General features: G+C 41.5%; 2 protein-coding genes across 4 annotated transcripts in view; one reads left to right on the top strand and one right to left on the bottom strand.

The window, feature by feature from the left end:
• Positions 1-14,912, bottom strand: part of ABCB11 (ATP binding cassette subfamily B member 11) — a 168,032-nt gene that overhangs the window by 136,711 nt on the left and 16,409 nt on the right. The window lies entirely within an intron of this gene.
• On the top strand, positions 5,295-14,673 carry DHRS9 (dehydrogenase/reductase 9). Its single transcript, XM_081586280.1, has 5 exons — positions 5,295-5,365; positions 7,621-7,992; positions 9,192-9,450; positions 11,411-11,574; positions 14,008-14,673. The coding sequence occupies exons 2-5, from the start codon at positions 7,680-7,682 to the stop codon at positions 14,229-14,231; spliced, it is 960 nt and encodes a 319-aa protein (XP_081442406.1). The 5' UTR covers positions 5,295-5,365; positions 7,621-7,679; the 3' UTR covers positions 14,232-14,673.

The following is a 14,912-nucleotide window of genomic DNA, read 5'->3' as shown; positions in this document are numbered from 1 at the left end:
GTTTGTGTTCTTGGTAGTTTTTTTCCTGTAGCTGATATCTAGTCTTATAGTGTTGTGGTTGGAAAAGATGTTTGAAATGATTTCAATTTTTAAAAATTTACCAAGGCTTGATTTGTGACCCAAAACGTGATCTATCCTGGAGAAAGCTCCATGTGCACTTGCGGAAAAAGTGAAAGCTTCTGTTTTTGGATAAAAAACCCTATAAATATCAGTTAGGTCCAACTGATATAATGTATCATTTAAGGCTTGTGTTTTCTTATTAATTTTTTGTCTGGTAGATCTGTCTATTGATATGAATGGGGTATTAAAGTCCTGCACTATTAGCGTGTTACTGTCAGTTTCCCCTTCAATAGTTGTTAGCATTTGCAAATAGTATTGAGGTGCTCCTATGCTGGGTGCATATATACTTATAATTTTTATATCTTCTTCTTGGATTGATTCTTGGATCATCATGTAGTGTCCTTCCTTGTCTCTTATAACAATCTTTATTTTAAAGACTATTTTATCTGATATGACTATTGCTACTCCTGCTTTACCATTTGCATGGAATATCTTTTTCCAGTCCCTCACTTTCAGTCTGTGTGTCCCTAGGTCTGAGGTGGGTCTCTTGTAGACAACATATATAAGGGTCTTGTTTTTGTATCCTTTGTATCTTTCAATTGGAGCATTTAGTCAATTTACATTTAACATAATTATTGACATATATGATATGTATGGGGCTTCCCTGGTGGCTCAGACAGTAAAGAATCTGCCTGCAATGTAGGAAACCTAGATTCAATCCCTGGGTCAGGAAGATCCCCTGGAGAAGGAAATGACTATCCACTCCAATATTCTTGCTTGGGGAATTCCATGGCAAGAGGAGCCTTGTGGGCTACAGTTCATGTGGTCACAAAGAGTTGGACACAACTGAGTGAATAACACTAATTAACTAATGATCCTATTCAGTTCAGTTCAGTCGCTCAGTTGTGTCCGACTCTCTGCGACCCCATGAATTGCAGCACGCCAGGCCTCTCTGTCCATCACCAACTCCCGGAGTCTACCCAAACCCATGTCCATCGAGTCGGTGATGCCATCCAACCATCTCATCCTCTGTCGTCCCCTTCTCCTCCCGCCCCCAATCCTACCCAGCATTAGGGTCTTTTCCAATGAGTCAACCCTTCGCATGAGGTGGCCAAAGTATTGGAGCTTCAGCTTCAACATCAGACCTTCCAATGAACACCCAGGATTGATCTCTTTTAGGATGGATTGATTGGATCTCCTTGCAGTCCAAGGGACTCTCAAGAGTCTTCTCCAACACCACAGTTCAAAAGCATCAATTCTTCGGCGCTCAGCTTTCTTCACCATCCAACTCTCACATCCATACATGACCACTGGAAAAACCATAGCCTTGACTAGACGGACTTTTGTTGGCAAAGTAATGTCTCTGCTTTTAAACATGCTATCTAGGTTGGCCATAACCTTCCTTCCAAGGAGTAAGCGTTTTTTAATTTCATGGCTGCAGTCACCATCAGCAGTGATTCTGGAGCCCAAAAAAGTAAAGTCTGACACTGTTTCCACTGTTTCCCCATCTATTTCCCATGGAGTGATGGGACCAGATGCCATGATCTTAGTTTTCTGAACGTTGAGCTTTAAGCCAACTTTTTCACTCTCCTCCTTCACCTTCATCAAGAGGCTCTTTAGTTCTTCTTCACTTTCTGCCATAAGGGTGGTGTCATCTGCATATCTGAGGTGATTGATATTTTTCCCGGCAATCTTGATTCTAGCTTGTGTTTCTTCCAGCCCAGCGTTTCTCATGATGTACTCTGCATATAAGTTAAATAAGCAGGGTGACAATATACAGCCTTGACGTACGCCTTTTCCTATTTGGAACCAGTCTGTTGTTCCATGTCCAGTTCTAACTGTTGCTTCCTGACCTGCATACAGGTTTCTCAAGAGACAGGTCAGATGGTCTGGTACTCCCATCTCTTTCAGAATTTTCCAGTTTATTGTGATCCACACAGTCAAAGGCTTTGGCATAGTCAATAAAGCAGAAATAGATGTTTTTCTGGAACTCTCTTGCTTTTTCGATGATCCAGCGGATATTGGCAATTTGATCTCTGGTTCCTCTGCCTTTTCTAAAACCAGCTTGAACATCTGGAAGTTCACGGTTCACGTATTGCTGAAGCCTGGCTTGGAGAATTTTGAGCATTACTTTACTAGCATGTGAGATGAGTGCAATTGTGCGGTAGTTTGAGCATTCTTTGGCATTGCCTTTCTTTGGGATTGGAACGAAGACTGACCTCTTCCAGTCCTGTGGCCACTGCTGAGTTTTCCAAATTTGCTGGCATATTGAGTGCAGCACTTTCACAGCATCACCTTTGAGGATTTGAAATAGCTCAACTGGAATTCCATCACCTCCACTAGCTTTGTTCGTAGTGATGCTTTCTAAGGCCCACTTGACTTCACATTCCAGGATGTCTGGCTCTAGGTGAGTGATCACACCATCGTGATTATCTGGGTCGTGAAGATCTTTTTTGTACAGTTCTTCTATGTATTCTTGCCACCTCTTCTTAATCTCTTCTGCTTCTGTTAGGTCCATACCATTTCTGTCCTTTATCGAGCCTATCTTTGCATGAAATGTTCCTTTGGTATCTCTAATTTTCTTGAAGAGGTCTCTAGTCTTTCCCAATCTGTTGTTTTCCTCTATTTGTTTGCACTGATCGCTGAGGAAGGCTTTCTTATCTCTCCTTGCTATTCTTTGGAACTCTGCATTCAGATGAGAATATCTTTTCTTTTCTCCTTTGCTTTTCGCTTCTCTTCTCTTCCCAGCTATCTGTAAGGCCTCCTCAGACAGCCATTTTCTTTTTTGCATTTCTTTTCCATGGGGATTTTCTTGATCCCTGTCTCTTGTACAATGTCACGAACCTCTGTCCATAGTTCATCAGGCACTCTGTCTATCAGGTCTAGTCCCTTAAATCTATTTGTCACTTCCACTGTATACTCATAAGGGATTTGATCTAGGTCATACCTGAACTAACACCCAAAAAAGATGTCCTTTTCATTATAGGGGACTGGAATGCAAAAGTAGGAAGTCAAGAAACACCTGGCGTAACAGGCAAGTTTGGCCTTGGAGTACAGAATGAAGCAGGGAAAAGGCTAATAGAGTTTTGCCACGAGAACACACTGGTAATAGCAAACACCCTATTCCAACAACACAAGAGAAGACTCCACACGTGGACATCACCAGATGGTCAACACCGAAATCAGATTGATTATATTCTTTGCAGCCAAAGATGGAGAAGCTCTACACAGTCAGCAAAAACAAGACCGGGAGCAGACTGTGGCTCAGATCATGAACTGCTTATTGCCAAATTCAGACTTAAATTGAAGAAAGTAGGGAAAACCACTAGACCATTACTATTTACTTTTTTCTTTTGGGTTTGTTTTTGTAAGCCTTTTCTTTCTCTTGTGTTTCCAACCTGGAGAAGTTTCTTCAGCATTTGTTGTAAAGCTGGTTTGGTGACGCTGAATTCTTTTTTTTTTTTTTTCTTGCTTATCCGTAAAGCTTTCGAGTTCTCCTTTGAATCTGAATGAGATCCTTACTAGATGGAATAATCTTCATTGTAAGTTGTTTCTTTCATCGCTTTAAGTATACCTCGTCACCCCCTTCTGGCCAGAGTTTCTGTTGAAAGATTAGCTGTTAGCCTTATGGGAATCCCCTTGTGTGTTACTTGCTGCTTTTCCCTTGCTGCTTTCAATATTTGTTCTTTGTGTTTAATTTTCATTAGTTTGATTAATATGTGTCTTGGTGTATTTCTCCTTGGGTTTATCCTGTATTGGACTCTGGGCTTCCTGGATTTGGATGGTTATTTCCTTTCCCAAGTTAGGGAAGTTTTTGACTATTATCTCCTCAAATATTTTCTCATGCCTTTTTTCCCCTTCTTCTTCTGAGACCCTTATAATTCATATGTTGGTGTGCTTAATGTTGTTCCAGAGGTCTCTGAGACTGTCCTCATTTCTTTCTATTTTTTTTCTTTATTCTGCTCTGCTTCAGTTCTTTCCACCATTCTGTCTTCCAGATCATTTACCCGTTTTTCTGCCTCCAATAGTCTGCTATTGGTTCCTTCCCTTACTGTAGCACCAAGACTTCCCAGGTATCACAGCACAGAAGACAAACCCTCAAGACTAATGGTGAAAACAACACTCAATTGCCAAGAGCACCCAAAGAAACTCACACATTTACAAAAGGAAGAGAGAAAAAAAGAGAATGAAAAAAAAAAAGGAAGAAAATGAGAAATATACGAAAAAAAGGGGGGAGGAGATTAAAAGGATAAAAAAGGGAAAAGGGGGGAGAAAGGGAAAAAGAGGGGAAAGGGAAAAAAAGAAAAAAATGTATATAGAGAGTAGTAGTTCTATCTCCACTCCCGAGGCTGCCCTGGAGGACTTGGGTCTGCCCCAGTGAGGACCAAGAGTGGAGGTATCACAGCTGCTTGAATTGTGGGGACCCTGGCAGCACCACAGATGCAGGGGAGGCGGTGGCCACAGGAGCGGGAGAAATGGCACTATTAAGGCTTTTTTTTTTCTAGCCTCTGGCAGCTCTGCACCAGTGAAGACTGGGCATGGAGGTGGCATGGCTGCTTAGAGTGTGGGGAACTTGGTGGGGCCAAAAGTGTAGGGAAGCCGGTGGCCATGGGCATAGGAGATAAAGTGCTATTAGACTCTTTTTCAGGGGCTTCTCAGGTGATGCTAGTGATAAAGAACCAACCTGCTAATGCAGGAGACATAAGAGACAGGGGTTGGATCCTTGGATTGGGAAGAGCCCCCTGGAGGAGGGCATGGCAACCCATTCCAATATTTTTGCTTGGAGAATCCCATGGACAGAGGAAGTTGGCAGGTTGCAGTTCACAGGGTCACACAGATTTGGACATAACTGAAGCAACTTAGCACGAACATAGAGTGTTTTTCTAGCCTCTGGAAACTGGCATTCAAAGGACTTCCCTAGCTGGTCCTTCTTTGTTGCTTGGTGAAGCAGGTGCTCAAAGGGCCCTCCTGGCTGTGATCTTTCTCTGTTGTTTGGTGCATCAGGCCCACCAAGAACCACCATCTCTGGGGTCTTTCTCTACTGGTCAGCTGCTGGCTCTGGCATGTGGGGAGAGAGAGAGGCTACAGTGGTGGCTCCACCCCCTGCGCATGATTCAGCAGTATGGCCCTGCCTCCATGGCTGCCCAGCTTTCCTTCAAGGGCACTCCCACCGTGATCTCCTCCCTCACATCCCTTCAGGCCATCTCCCGCAGTCACCAGCAGCCCTCACTTTGCGATTGCTCTCTAATCCCAACGGTCCAGCTCCCAGCAACTGCACGTACAGAGGGACCTTTGTCCTGGACAGGTACGGCTGTGGTTCTCGCTCCATTTCGAATGTCACAGATCAATTGATTCACTCTCCAACAGCCTCAAATGCCTCCTCTCTGTCCCAAACTATTGCTCCTTTGTGGGACTCTCACCCCTGATTTAGTTCCTTCACCCCCTGAGTGAAGATCTAGTCCTACTCACTCTCCTCATTTTCCCTTCCTTCCTTCCTCTTACTGAGTTTTGTGTGGATCCATATTCCTTTCCGGTGGTCAGGCACTTCCGCCAGCTCTCAGCTGGTGCTCTGTGAGATCCTTGCATCTGAAGCTATATCCCTGATGCATCCGTGAAGAGAGAAGTACTCCATGTCCAGCTACTCCTCCGCCATTTTGTCGTCTCTGTAGTGTTCATTTTTATCACTTGGTTAAAGTGGTATCGGTCAGATTTCTCCACTGTGAAATTACTATTGCTTTCTTTTTAATTAGAAGAGCCTTATGGAGAGATTCTTTGAGATTCTATAGTTACTGTTTCTCATCAGAATTTCACCCACTAGTTTAGAATTGCCTGGAACAACTGTCACTATGTCAGCTGCCAAATGATGATTTGCTAATTCCATTTTTCCTTTTACATTTATTAATTGGCATATTAATTCTCCTATAAAATGAGGCAAGTAATGAGCCCTCTCTAACTGAAAAGGCTATGAAGAGGATCAAATGAGACCTATATGTAAAAGTGAAAGGCAGAATGCTTAACAAAATTAAGCCATTGTTTTACTATTGCTCTCCTTAGGCCTGCCTGCCAGCAGCAAAACCCGACAACACAGAGTTTCCACTCTCAGCTCTAGGGCACATTAAACCCCATGAATATTTGCATTTTTCACATAATTCCCTTGGGAGTTTGGATTGCAACAAAGGTTGCAGAATCCATTTGGTGAATATAGTCAACTTTTAGTTATTCAACAATTATTTATCAAGACCTAGACTTGAGCAAAACACTATACTAATTGAATGTATAAACATGAAATTTCCTTAAAATGTCTAAATACGAAATTTTGCAAGAGTTGGTTACACCACTCCACCCCTCAAAATTATATATTTTTAATGTATGTACTTATTTGAAAAGGGGAAATCTTGCTACATAGACATCGACTTGCAACAAATCAAGAATTCCTACAGAGGGAAGACTTGGAAAAACTATACCAAATTTTTAAGTCACAATAGTCTAAAAACCTGACTGCTTTAGAAATAGTCACAGCTATACCACAAGACAGAGAAGGCAATGGCACCCTACTCCAGTACTCTTGCCTAGAAAATCCCATGGACGGAGGAGCCTGGTAGGCTGCAGTCCGTGGGGTTGCTAAGAGTCGGATATGACTGAGCAACTTCACTTTCACTTTTCCCTTTCATGCACTGGAGAAGGAAATGGCAACCCACTCCAGTATTCTTGCCTGGAGAATCCCAGGGACGGCAGAGCCTGGTGGGCTGCCGTCTATGGGGTCGCACAGAGTCGGACATGACTGAGGCGACTTAGCAGCATCAGCATACCACAAGAACCAACTAGTTTGCACAAACCTTCCTTTTACCTCTGACTTATTTTTATTACCCGTTTTTTCCTTCTTTAGCTATAGATCTTTCGGCAGGAAAAAAAGATGAAAGCAGAGTCCAAATTTGCCATGATAAGTGAAGATATATTGCATTATTTTTTATCTGAAACAATCTATTCCTTGTAAAACAATAGAAATAGAGTCGTGTGTCTGTGTGCACATGAGTGTGTGTGTATCATTCTATCTGTGTTTATGTTCATATTCCTTATTAAGCAAAGAAATATTTGCATATAGAGAGAGAGGAAAAAAGTAAAATCAATCCAATGACCCATGTCAATTTTGCCAGTTACTTTCTCTGCCACTTGGGAAACCCTTGTGGCTTAGTGGTAAAGAATCTGCCTGCAATGCAGGAGACACAGGTTCAATCCCTAAGTCAGGAAGATCCTTTAGAGAGGGAAATGGCAACCCACTCCAGTGTTTTTGCCTGGAGAATCCCATGGACAGAAGAGCCCGGAGAAATACAGTCCATGGGGGTCACAAAGAGTCAGACAGGACTGAGCACACACACATACGCACATATGATAAGTGTAGTTTAACACTTAAATGGCCATCTTCCCAACCAAATAAGAGTTATTGTATTTTAACCATCTATTTATCCATCCAAATGCATTAAGGTATCTTAAGTTCATCACTCTGGGTTATTATGCATAATGGTTCTAATTTGAATTTTCTTTCTAATTTTGATCACTCAGGACGCCATCTTCTTTTATTGTTCAAGAAAGAAGTGTCCTTGTCATACAACAGGAAAAAAATGCTCTTTTGGCTGTTAGCCCTTCTGATCCTTTGTGGTTTTCTGTGGAATTATAAAAGACAGCTAAAGATCGCAAACATCACTGATAAGTACATTTTCATCACTGGATGTGACACTGGCTTTGGAAACTTGGCAGCCAGAACTTTTGATAAGAAAGGATTTCATGTAATTGCTGCCTGTCTGACTGAATCAGGATCAACAGCTTTAAAGGCAGAAACTTCAGAGAGGCTTCATACCGTGCTTCTGGATGTAACTGACCCAGAAAATGTCAAGAGGGCTGCCCAGTGGGTGAAAAACCAAGTTGGGGAGAAAGGTGAGTAATGTGAAAATGAGGGGAATGGAGGGGGTGTTGAGAAGTAAGCAAAGCTAAATGAAAGTAAATAGTCTGATTTTAAATGGTCTTTCCCAAAAAAAAGTCTCCTAAATACCAGTGTGTACTGGAGAAGATAGGAGAAAGTTTAGAATAGCCCTGAATATTTCTACATTGCAAGCTCTCTACATGCATGAGAGACACAGCTCACATTATCTTCTCATACGTCCCCATGGGTGAATTTAGAAATGAGATGATGGTGTTAACTGGTCTTTTTCCGTGAGGTGCTACTCTAACCACCTACACAGCAAACAACTTGGGGCTAAAAGCTACAGTAGATCCTGAGGGCAACTCCTGAATTGCTATCTGGATACCCAGGACCATCTTCCGACTGCAAAATGGTTCCAGTGCTCACACACTGTCACTGGGAAAGGAAGAAAATAGTCTGGCGATCTGAGCAAAGGTATCTTAGGTAGTTGTTGTAGAATAGGGAGTCATTGGACCTCATTCTGTGTTAGATTCTGCAAAGATAGGAGCATTCTGAACTAGAAGACTTTTTATTTTATTTCCTCGAATGAAGTTTGAAATATTCTCATGGATGAAGATATTTGAATCCACAAAGGAAAAAACAAACAGATGTGATTTTTCTTTATCACATCTTCATCATATAGTTGAGACTCTGAACCTCAAAAGCAGTGGTTTGATAAGGCTCCAAATAATATTTTAATGCTTGAATGCCAAACACTTGTAACAATGTTGAATGTTTCCCATCATAAAATAAGACAGGTGAATGATTGGATTTTTATCAAAAATAAATGTGAAATAGATTGATGTTGTTCTTTGTCTATAAAAATAGTTTATAAGTATTCTATGGCTATGCCATCCAGCATGATAGGAAAAATAGAGCAATTTCCTCACATCTGAGATTAAAAATCTCATTGAGATAGTGTTTGACATTTGAAGCAGAAACAGAAAAATTGTGAGATTGGCTTCAGTAACAGAACTTCAGTCGTTTCAGTTTAACCTCCCCCACACTGTACTATCACTTCCCCAAACTGCAAGTATTCATAGCAGGAACTAATGTGACTGGAAGGAGGAAATGGCACCATCAGATAAGGCAGAGCTGTATTTCCATCATATAAGTATAAGCCTATATAAGTATCACCTTCTACCACACCTCCTTCCCTTCGGCTCTGTTCTAGGTCTCTGGGGTCTGATCAACAACGCTGGCATTCTTGGTGTGCTGGCACCCAACGACTGGCTGACGGTCGAGGACTACAGAGAACCTGTTGAAGTGAACCTGTTTGGACTCATCAGTGTCACGTTAAACATGCTTCCCTTGGTCAAAAAGGCTCGAGGGAGAGTTATCAATGTCTCCAGCATTGGGGGTCGGCTTGCATTTGGTGGAGGGGGCTATTCTCCATCCAAATATGCAGTAGAAGGCTTCAATGACAGCTTAAGGTAAAGCAAACATGGATATCTTAGCAAATAATAACCACAAACATTCATTGAACATTTACATACCAGACACTCTATTTAGTGCTTTAAACTATTCCCAATTTATGATACTGAAAGTCAGCCCTTGACACAAGGGTTTGAAGCAAAAAACAAGGAAAAAACATTTAAAAAATGAGAAATAAAATATAAATGATACCACTGAAACTAAGAGAGATGAGATAACTCACCCAAGATCACCCAGCTGTCAAGTGGTAGAATGGGATTTGAACCTAAATCTTTTAAAGTCTTTTCTCCTTTTTGCATCAATGCATATGTGAATAGTGGTGGCAAATTTGTATTAAACAGATCAGCTTGTTTAATAGTTAGGGAATCATAGAGAGGAACTAAATATCAGGTCTCTCTGTTAGTATTACTGTCAGTTGCAGACACAACAGTGACATCTTATTTAAACCCTCAGTAGAAAAATATCTGATAAAGTAATGACTTAGCGATGCAGCATTTTTTTCCCCTCTTGTTGCAAGTTCTGGACTCAAATTTCACACACTATAGCTGAATGGATGGTAACCATCCCACCTCTACCCCAAGGACAAGAAAGACAGCTTTCCCCTGATGCTTCCATTTCCAAATAAAACTTAGAGTAGAAGTTATTACCCTGGAGAAGGGAATGGCAACCCACTCTAGTATTCTTGCCTGGAGAATCCCATAGACAGAGGAGGCTGGCAGGCTATAGTCCATGGTGTGGCAAAGAGTCAGACAAGACTGAGTGACTAACACAGACACACACAGACAGACACACGCGCACACACACACACACACACACACACTGACACACGCACAGAAGCTTGCTAATCTAATGTGAAGATTTAGCTACCACAAGAAAGCATTGACTACCTCTTTTTGCTGTGTGTCACCAGAGAACCCCAGGGCATAAAACCATGAAAGGACCAATTTAGCAAACAAAGTCCTTCAATTCGGTGCTCCAGGCATTAGTTTCTTTGGGTTTATGATGTTTGAGGTTCACCAGGCTTCTCCAATCTGTAGGTTTTATGCCTTTTCACATATTTGAGGAGGTTTCAGCCATTGTTTCTCCAAACATTTTTTTATCTACAATCCACTATTTCTCTTCCTTCTGGGGTTCTAACACAAATATTAGACCTTTTGGTTTTATCCCACAGATTCCTATGGTTCTGTTCACTTTGTCAATTATTTTTCTCTCTGTTGTTCAGATTAGGAAATTTCTAGTGAATTATCTTCAAATTCATTGACTTTCCTTCATCTTCTTCATTTTACTAATGAGTCCAGCCAGTAAATATTTTATTTTGGTTATTGCATTTTTCAAGTGTAAAATTTTCACTTAGATCTTCATCTTTTCTTTCTCTTCTGAAGCTTTCTAAATTCCCATTTACTTCAGGAGTATCTATCTCTTGGAGCATGTTTGTAACAAGCACTTCAAAGACTTTGATAATTCCAACATCTGTGTTGCCTCAGCCTTGGTATCTGTCCATTGTCTTTTCTCATGTGAGTTGAGATTTTTCTGACTTCTTTTTTATGTATCATATGCTAAACATTTGGTACAACACGAAACTATGAGTCTTATTAAATTCTGGGGAGAATGTTGATAGGTTTTTGTTGTTATTGTTGTTGTTTTTAGCAGATAGTTGACCAGCATGTGTTCAGATCACAACTTCCAACCAATCTTCTGTGGTTTGAGACCCCAAAGTTTGTTCAGTTTTCAAAGACTTTGCTGTGCTATTCGGATGTGTCCCACATGTGTACTACATAGTAGCCAGTCTGGAATGGGGAAGATGATCCTTCCCATAGTTCAGTTCCTCATCTGCAAACTGAGATGGTAGAATAAGATGCTCTTTCCTGTGCACCCAATTCTGTGGTTCCATGAAAAGATTTATAAGCAAACATTATTCAAATAAGCCTGAATTATGTCTTCAACTGGCTCTTTTCACAGGCGGGACATGAAAGCTTTTGGTGTGCACGTCGCTTGCATTGAACCAGGATTGTTCAAAACCAATTTGTCAGATCCAGAAAAGGCTGCTGAAAAAAAACTTGCCATTTGGAAACATCTGTCTCCAGACATCAAACAACAATATGGAGAAAGCTACATCAAGAAAAGTGAGCTTTGGGGTGGACCCAAGGTCCTATGGGGTTCATTATCCTAGACAGCTTGAAAGAGACTCAAACAGAAAGGAAAGAATAAGGTTATCATGGTAATACACCAATAGAGATCTCAAATATAGATCAGGAGTCCCTATTAATTAGTGTCATCTCTTGTTCATGTTTGTAAACATTTATTGAGCATTTACTAAGTGGTAAGTTCCATACTAAGTACCTAATGAATTGTATCATTTATTCCTCAAAAGAACTATAGCAGCGAGCAGAGGCTTGGAAAGGAGAAATGTCCTACCCAAGTTTATACAAGTCCTCAGAGCAATGCCTGGACTGGAGCCCATGGTAATTACATCTACACAAACCACCCCTTTTTGGTAATCACCTACCACTCATTCAAAGACTCAGACTCTGACTAACTTACAATCTAGTTGACAACAGAAACTAACCAGATGACACTGAACACTGAGATTTACAACATGCAAGAAACTTGATACTTTATTTCTGAGACACAACCCAACAGCCTAGAAGGAGTGCTAGATAGTACAGTCTCTAACTGCTCGAAAAATTCAGCACAGGATCAAAGCATTGTTGGTTAAGAAACCTTTATAGGAAAGGTCAGGTTTGAATAAGACCTAAACAGGAAGAAATTATTAATATTTGGGTGGAAACTTTCTGTAGCAGGAATGCATGGGAGTGGAGATGGAAGGAGAAGTAAGATAAGTCAGACTGAGTCAAGGCTAGAGGAATAATCATAAAGATTAGATAACAATGACTAACACATAGTAAACATTCACTATATACTCGTCACCATTCTAAGCACTTTACACAAACTGTTTCATTTAAAACGTCCAAACAAACCCTCTGGATTTTATAGAAGCAGAGGCACAGGGATGTAACTTGCTCAAAGTGGCATAGCTAGTAAGTGGAAGAGCTAGATTTGAACCCAGATGGCCTGAGCTGGCCATCTATTCCCAGCATGCACTGTAATAGGAATGAGGCATTGCGGAACTGCTGAAACTTCCTGTATCGGGGCTCCTACCTCCGCATCAGACTTCCCGGCCCTATTAACATTTACTTGCTAGTCCTCAAATGCTTACTGAGCTCCTGCTTTGAGCCAGGAGCTCCACCTGACCTTGTGTCACCCTAACCCCAGCTGTGATGCCTCTTCTTCAGCGGGCTTCGGTGAGACAGCCAACTGTGGCAAGGTTCAAGGCCAGGAGTTTTCAAGATGGAGCCAAGAGCCTAGTCACATCTACTGGGGGAGAATGACTGACTTCTGCAACTACCCCACTGCGCGCGCACACACACACACACACTCACACACACAGACACATGCATACAGGTACATATATGTCAACTAGAACGTCCGGTTTGACAAACCTCGCAGTGCTGACATGTCACTACATATCAGGTTACAACCACTGCCATTAAATCCTCTGTTCCTCACTCACTGACTCTGAAGCCTCCAAGTTTGAAAACAAAATCCCTCATTGAAAAGAGCTTCCCCTGTTTGATGCTGAAATTGATATTTTCTAGATGCCTGAGAATATATCATCAACTTCTATCTCAAATTTTTTTGACTTGGCCTCTGGATCAGGTGTCCTTTCTGAGAATTACCAGAGGCTTAGAGCCCGATTTTGTCCTGGTTGCTCTTATTAGAGTTCTCCAAGCCAAGACTTCGAGATCAGCTTGACTCATAGTTCCAAAGCAGACCACAAATTTAAGCTCACTTTGCTTCATTTCCCAGACTGGAGTAGTAGGAGTTTAAAATAGACTTAAGACTTATAAGCTAACCTCAATTAGGCTCTTGGAACAGCTTGTGGCTACTGGGAGCTGAAGTCAAAAGATTTAACACAATAGATATTCCCTTGAAGATATACAATTCAAGATATGGTTTAAGAGCTTAGGAGGAATGCTTCAAGCCATCACCAGTCCCTGCCTCTTTAAAGGTATCTTAGCTCATTACTCAAACAATTCATTTGCTGAGAACTAGGATACCTTTAGCTTCCTGAGTCAGGGCTTTGGTGGATGAGTCTCTCTTTATTCACTGAATTATAGAGGCACATGCTATATTAGTGCACACATATATGCACAAGCAGGTGTATACACATTTCCTATATCAAATTTGTTTTAAGAAGTACTGTGTTTATACTACTACCACTATGTTTATACAAACTACTAACTTCCTGGGTTCTGGCTTTGAACAAGCTCTCTAGGAGATTCTGCTGCTCACTCGTCTGAGAGCCAACAATCTAAAGAAATCACTGCTGCATCCTTTTCTGAAGAATAGATGAAAACCCATCACAAGGGGAGCCAGTTATAATGGCAAAATCAAAATAAATTCCCTCACTGCATCCTCCCCTTTGCAACCTGGCTTCACACTCCCCAGTTGCCCTTCTTCCACAGGGTAAATGTGCTTTATCTCTTTTTTTACAGGCCTAGAACAATTGAAAGGCACTGAATCCTTTGTGAACGTGGACCTGTCCCTGGTGGTGGAGTGCATGGACCATGCTCTCACAAGTCTCTTCCCTAAAACCCGTTATGCTGCTGGAAAAGATGCCAAAACTTTCTGGATCCCTCTGTCTCACATGCCAGCAGTTTTGCAAGACTTTTTATTGTTGAAACAGAAAGTAGAGCTGGCTAATCCCAAGGCAGTATGACTCAGCTGATGACAAATACCTGCCCCAGGCTGTGGAATTGGCTGATTTCTAGGACACATCTCCTCAATCTCATCTTTTACCTAATCCAAACTGGACTCATTTAAATCAAGCTTCCTTTGGTAAAAAGACGGGCTGCCACCATCACCTTTGAGGTCCCAGGGTCCCTCCTCAAGTTTTTCTTTAGAAGATGGGCAGGGATGGTACCTGCTCAATATTTAGTCTTTGCCTGCTGGTTATAATGTATGAAAAGTAGACAGGCTTTCCCATCCAAAATGATTTTCCACTCGTGCCTGCCCTATGCTTCTAATCCGCACCACTTAGAGAGACTCCTGAATGTTAAATATTTGTCCCTGATCAAAATATTAAGAGATAAGTAGAATAATTTCCTAAAGGGGGATTGGATGTGCTATCTTGCTGAGAATAAGATTCTGAGAGACTGGAACTCGGCTCTGTGAGCTTCACTGGGGGCAGAAGAAGAAAGGGTAATGGGGCATTGTGAGACTGGTAGAAGCTAAGGGGCAGCAGAAAAATACTAGGTAAGAGTGCAAGTAGGAGGGAAGAAAAAGGAGAGAATGAATAAGAGGACTAAAAAAAAAAGAAACAGGTGTAAAAGTGTAGGTAGGGAGATCCCAGGAGCACCATCTGTGGATAGATGGTAACAGCAGTGGAACTTGTCATTCC

The sequence above is a fragment of the Giraffa tippelskirchi genome, chromosome 3 (assembly GCF_054371585.1).
Source record: "Giraffa tippelskirchi isolate mGirTip1 chromosome 3, T2T-mGirTip1v1.2.pri, whole genome shotgun sequence".
In the NCBI taxonomy this organism is placed as follows: Eukaryota; Metazoa; Chordata; class Mammalia; order Artiodactyla; family Giraffidae; genus Giraffa; species Giraffa tippelskirchi.
This window is presented reverse-complemented; position numbering and strand designations above follow the sequence as displayed.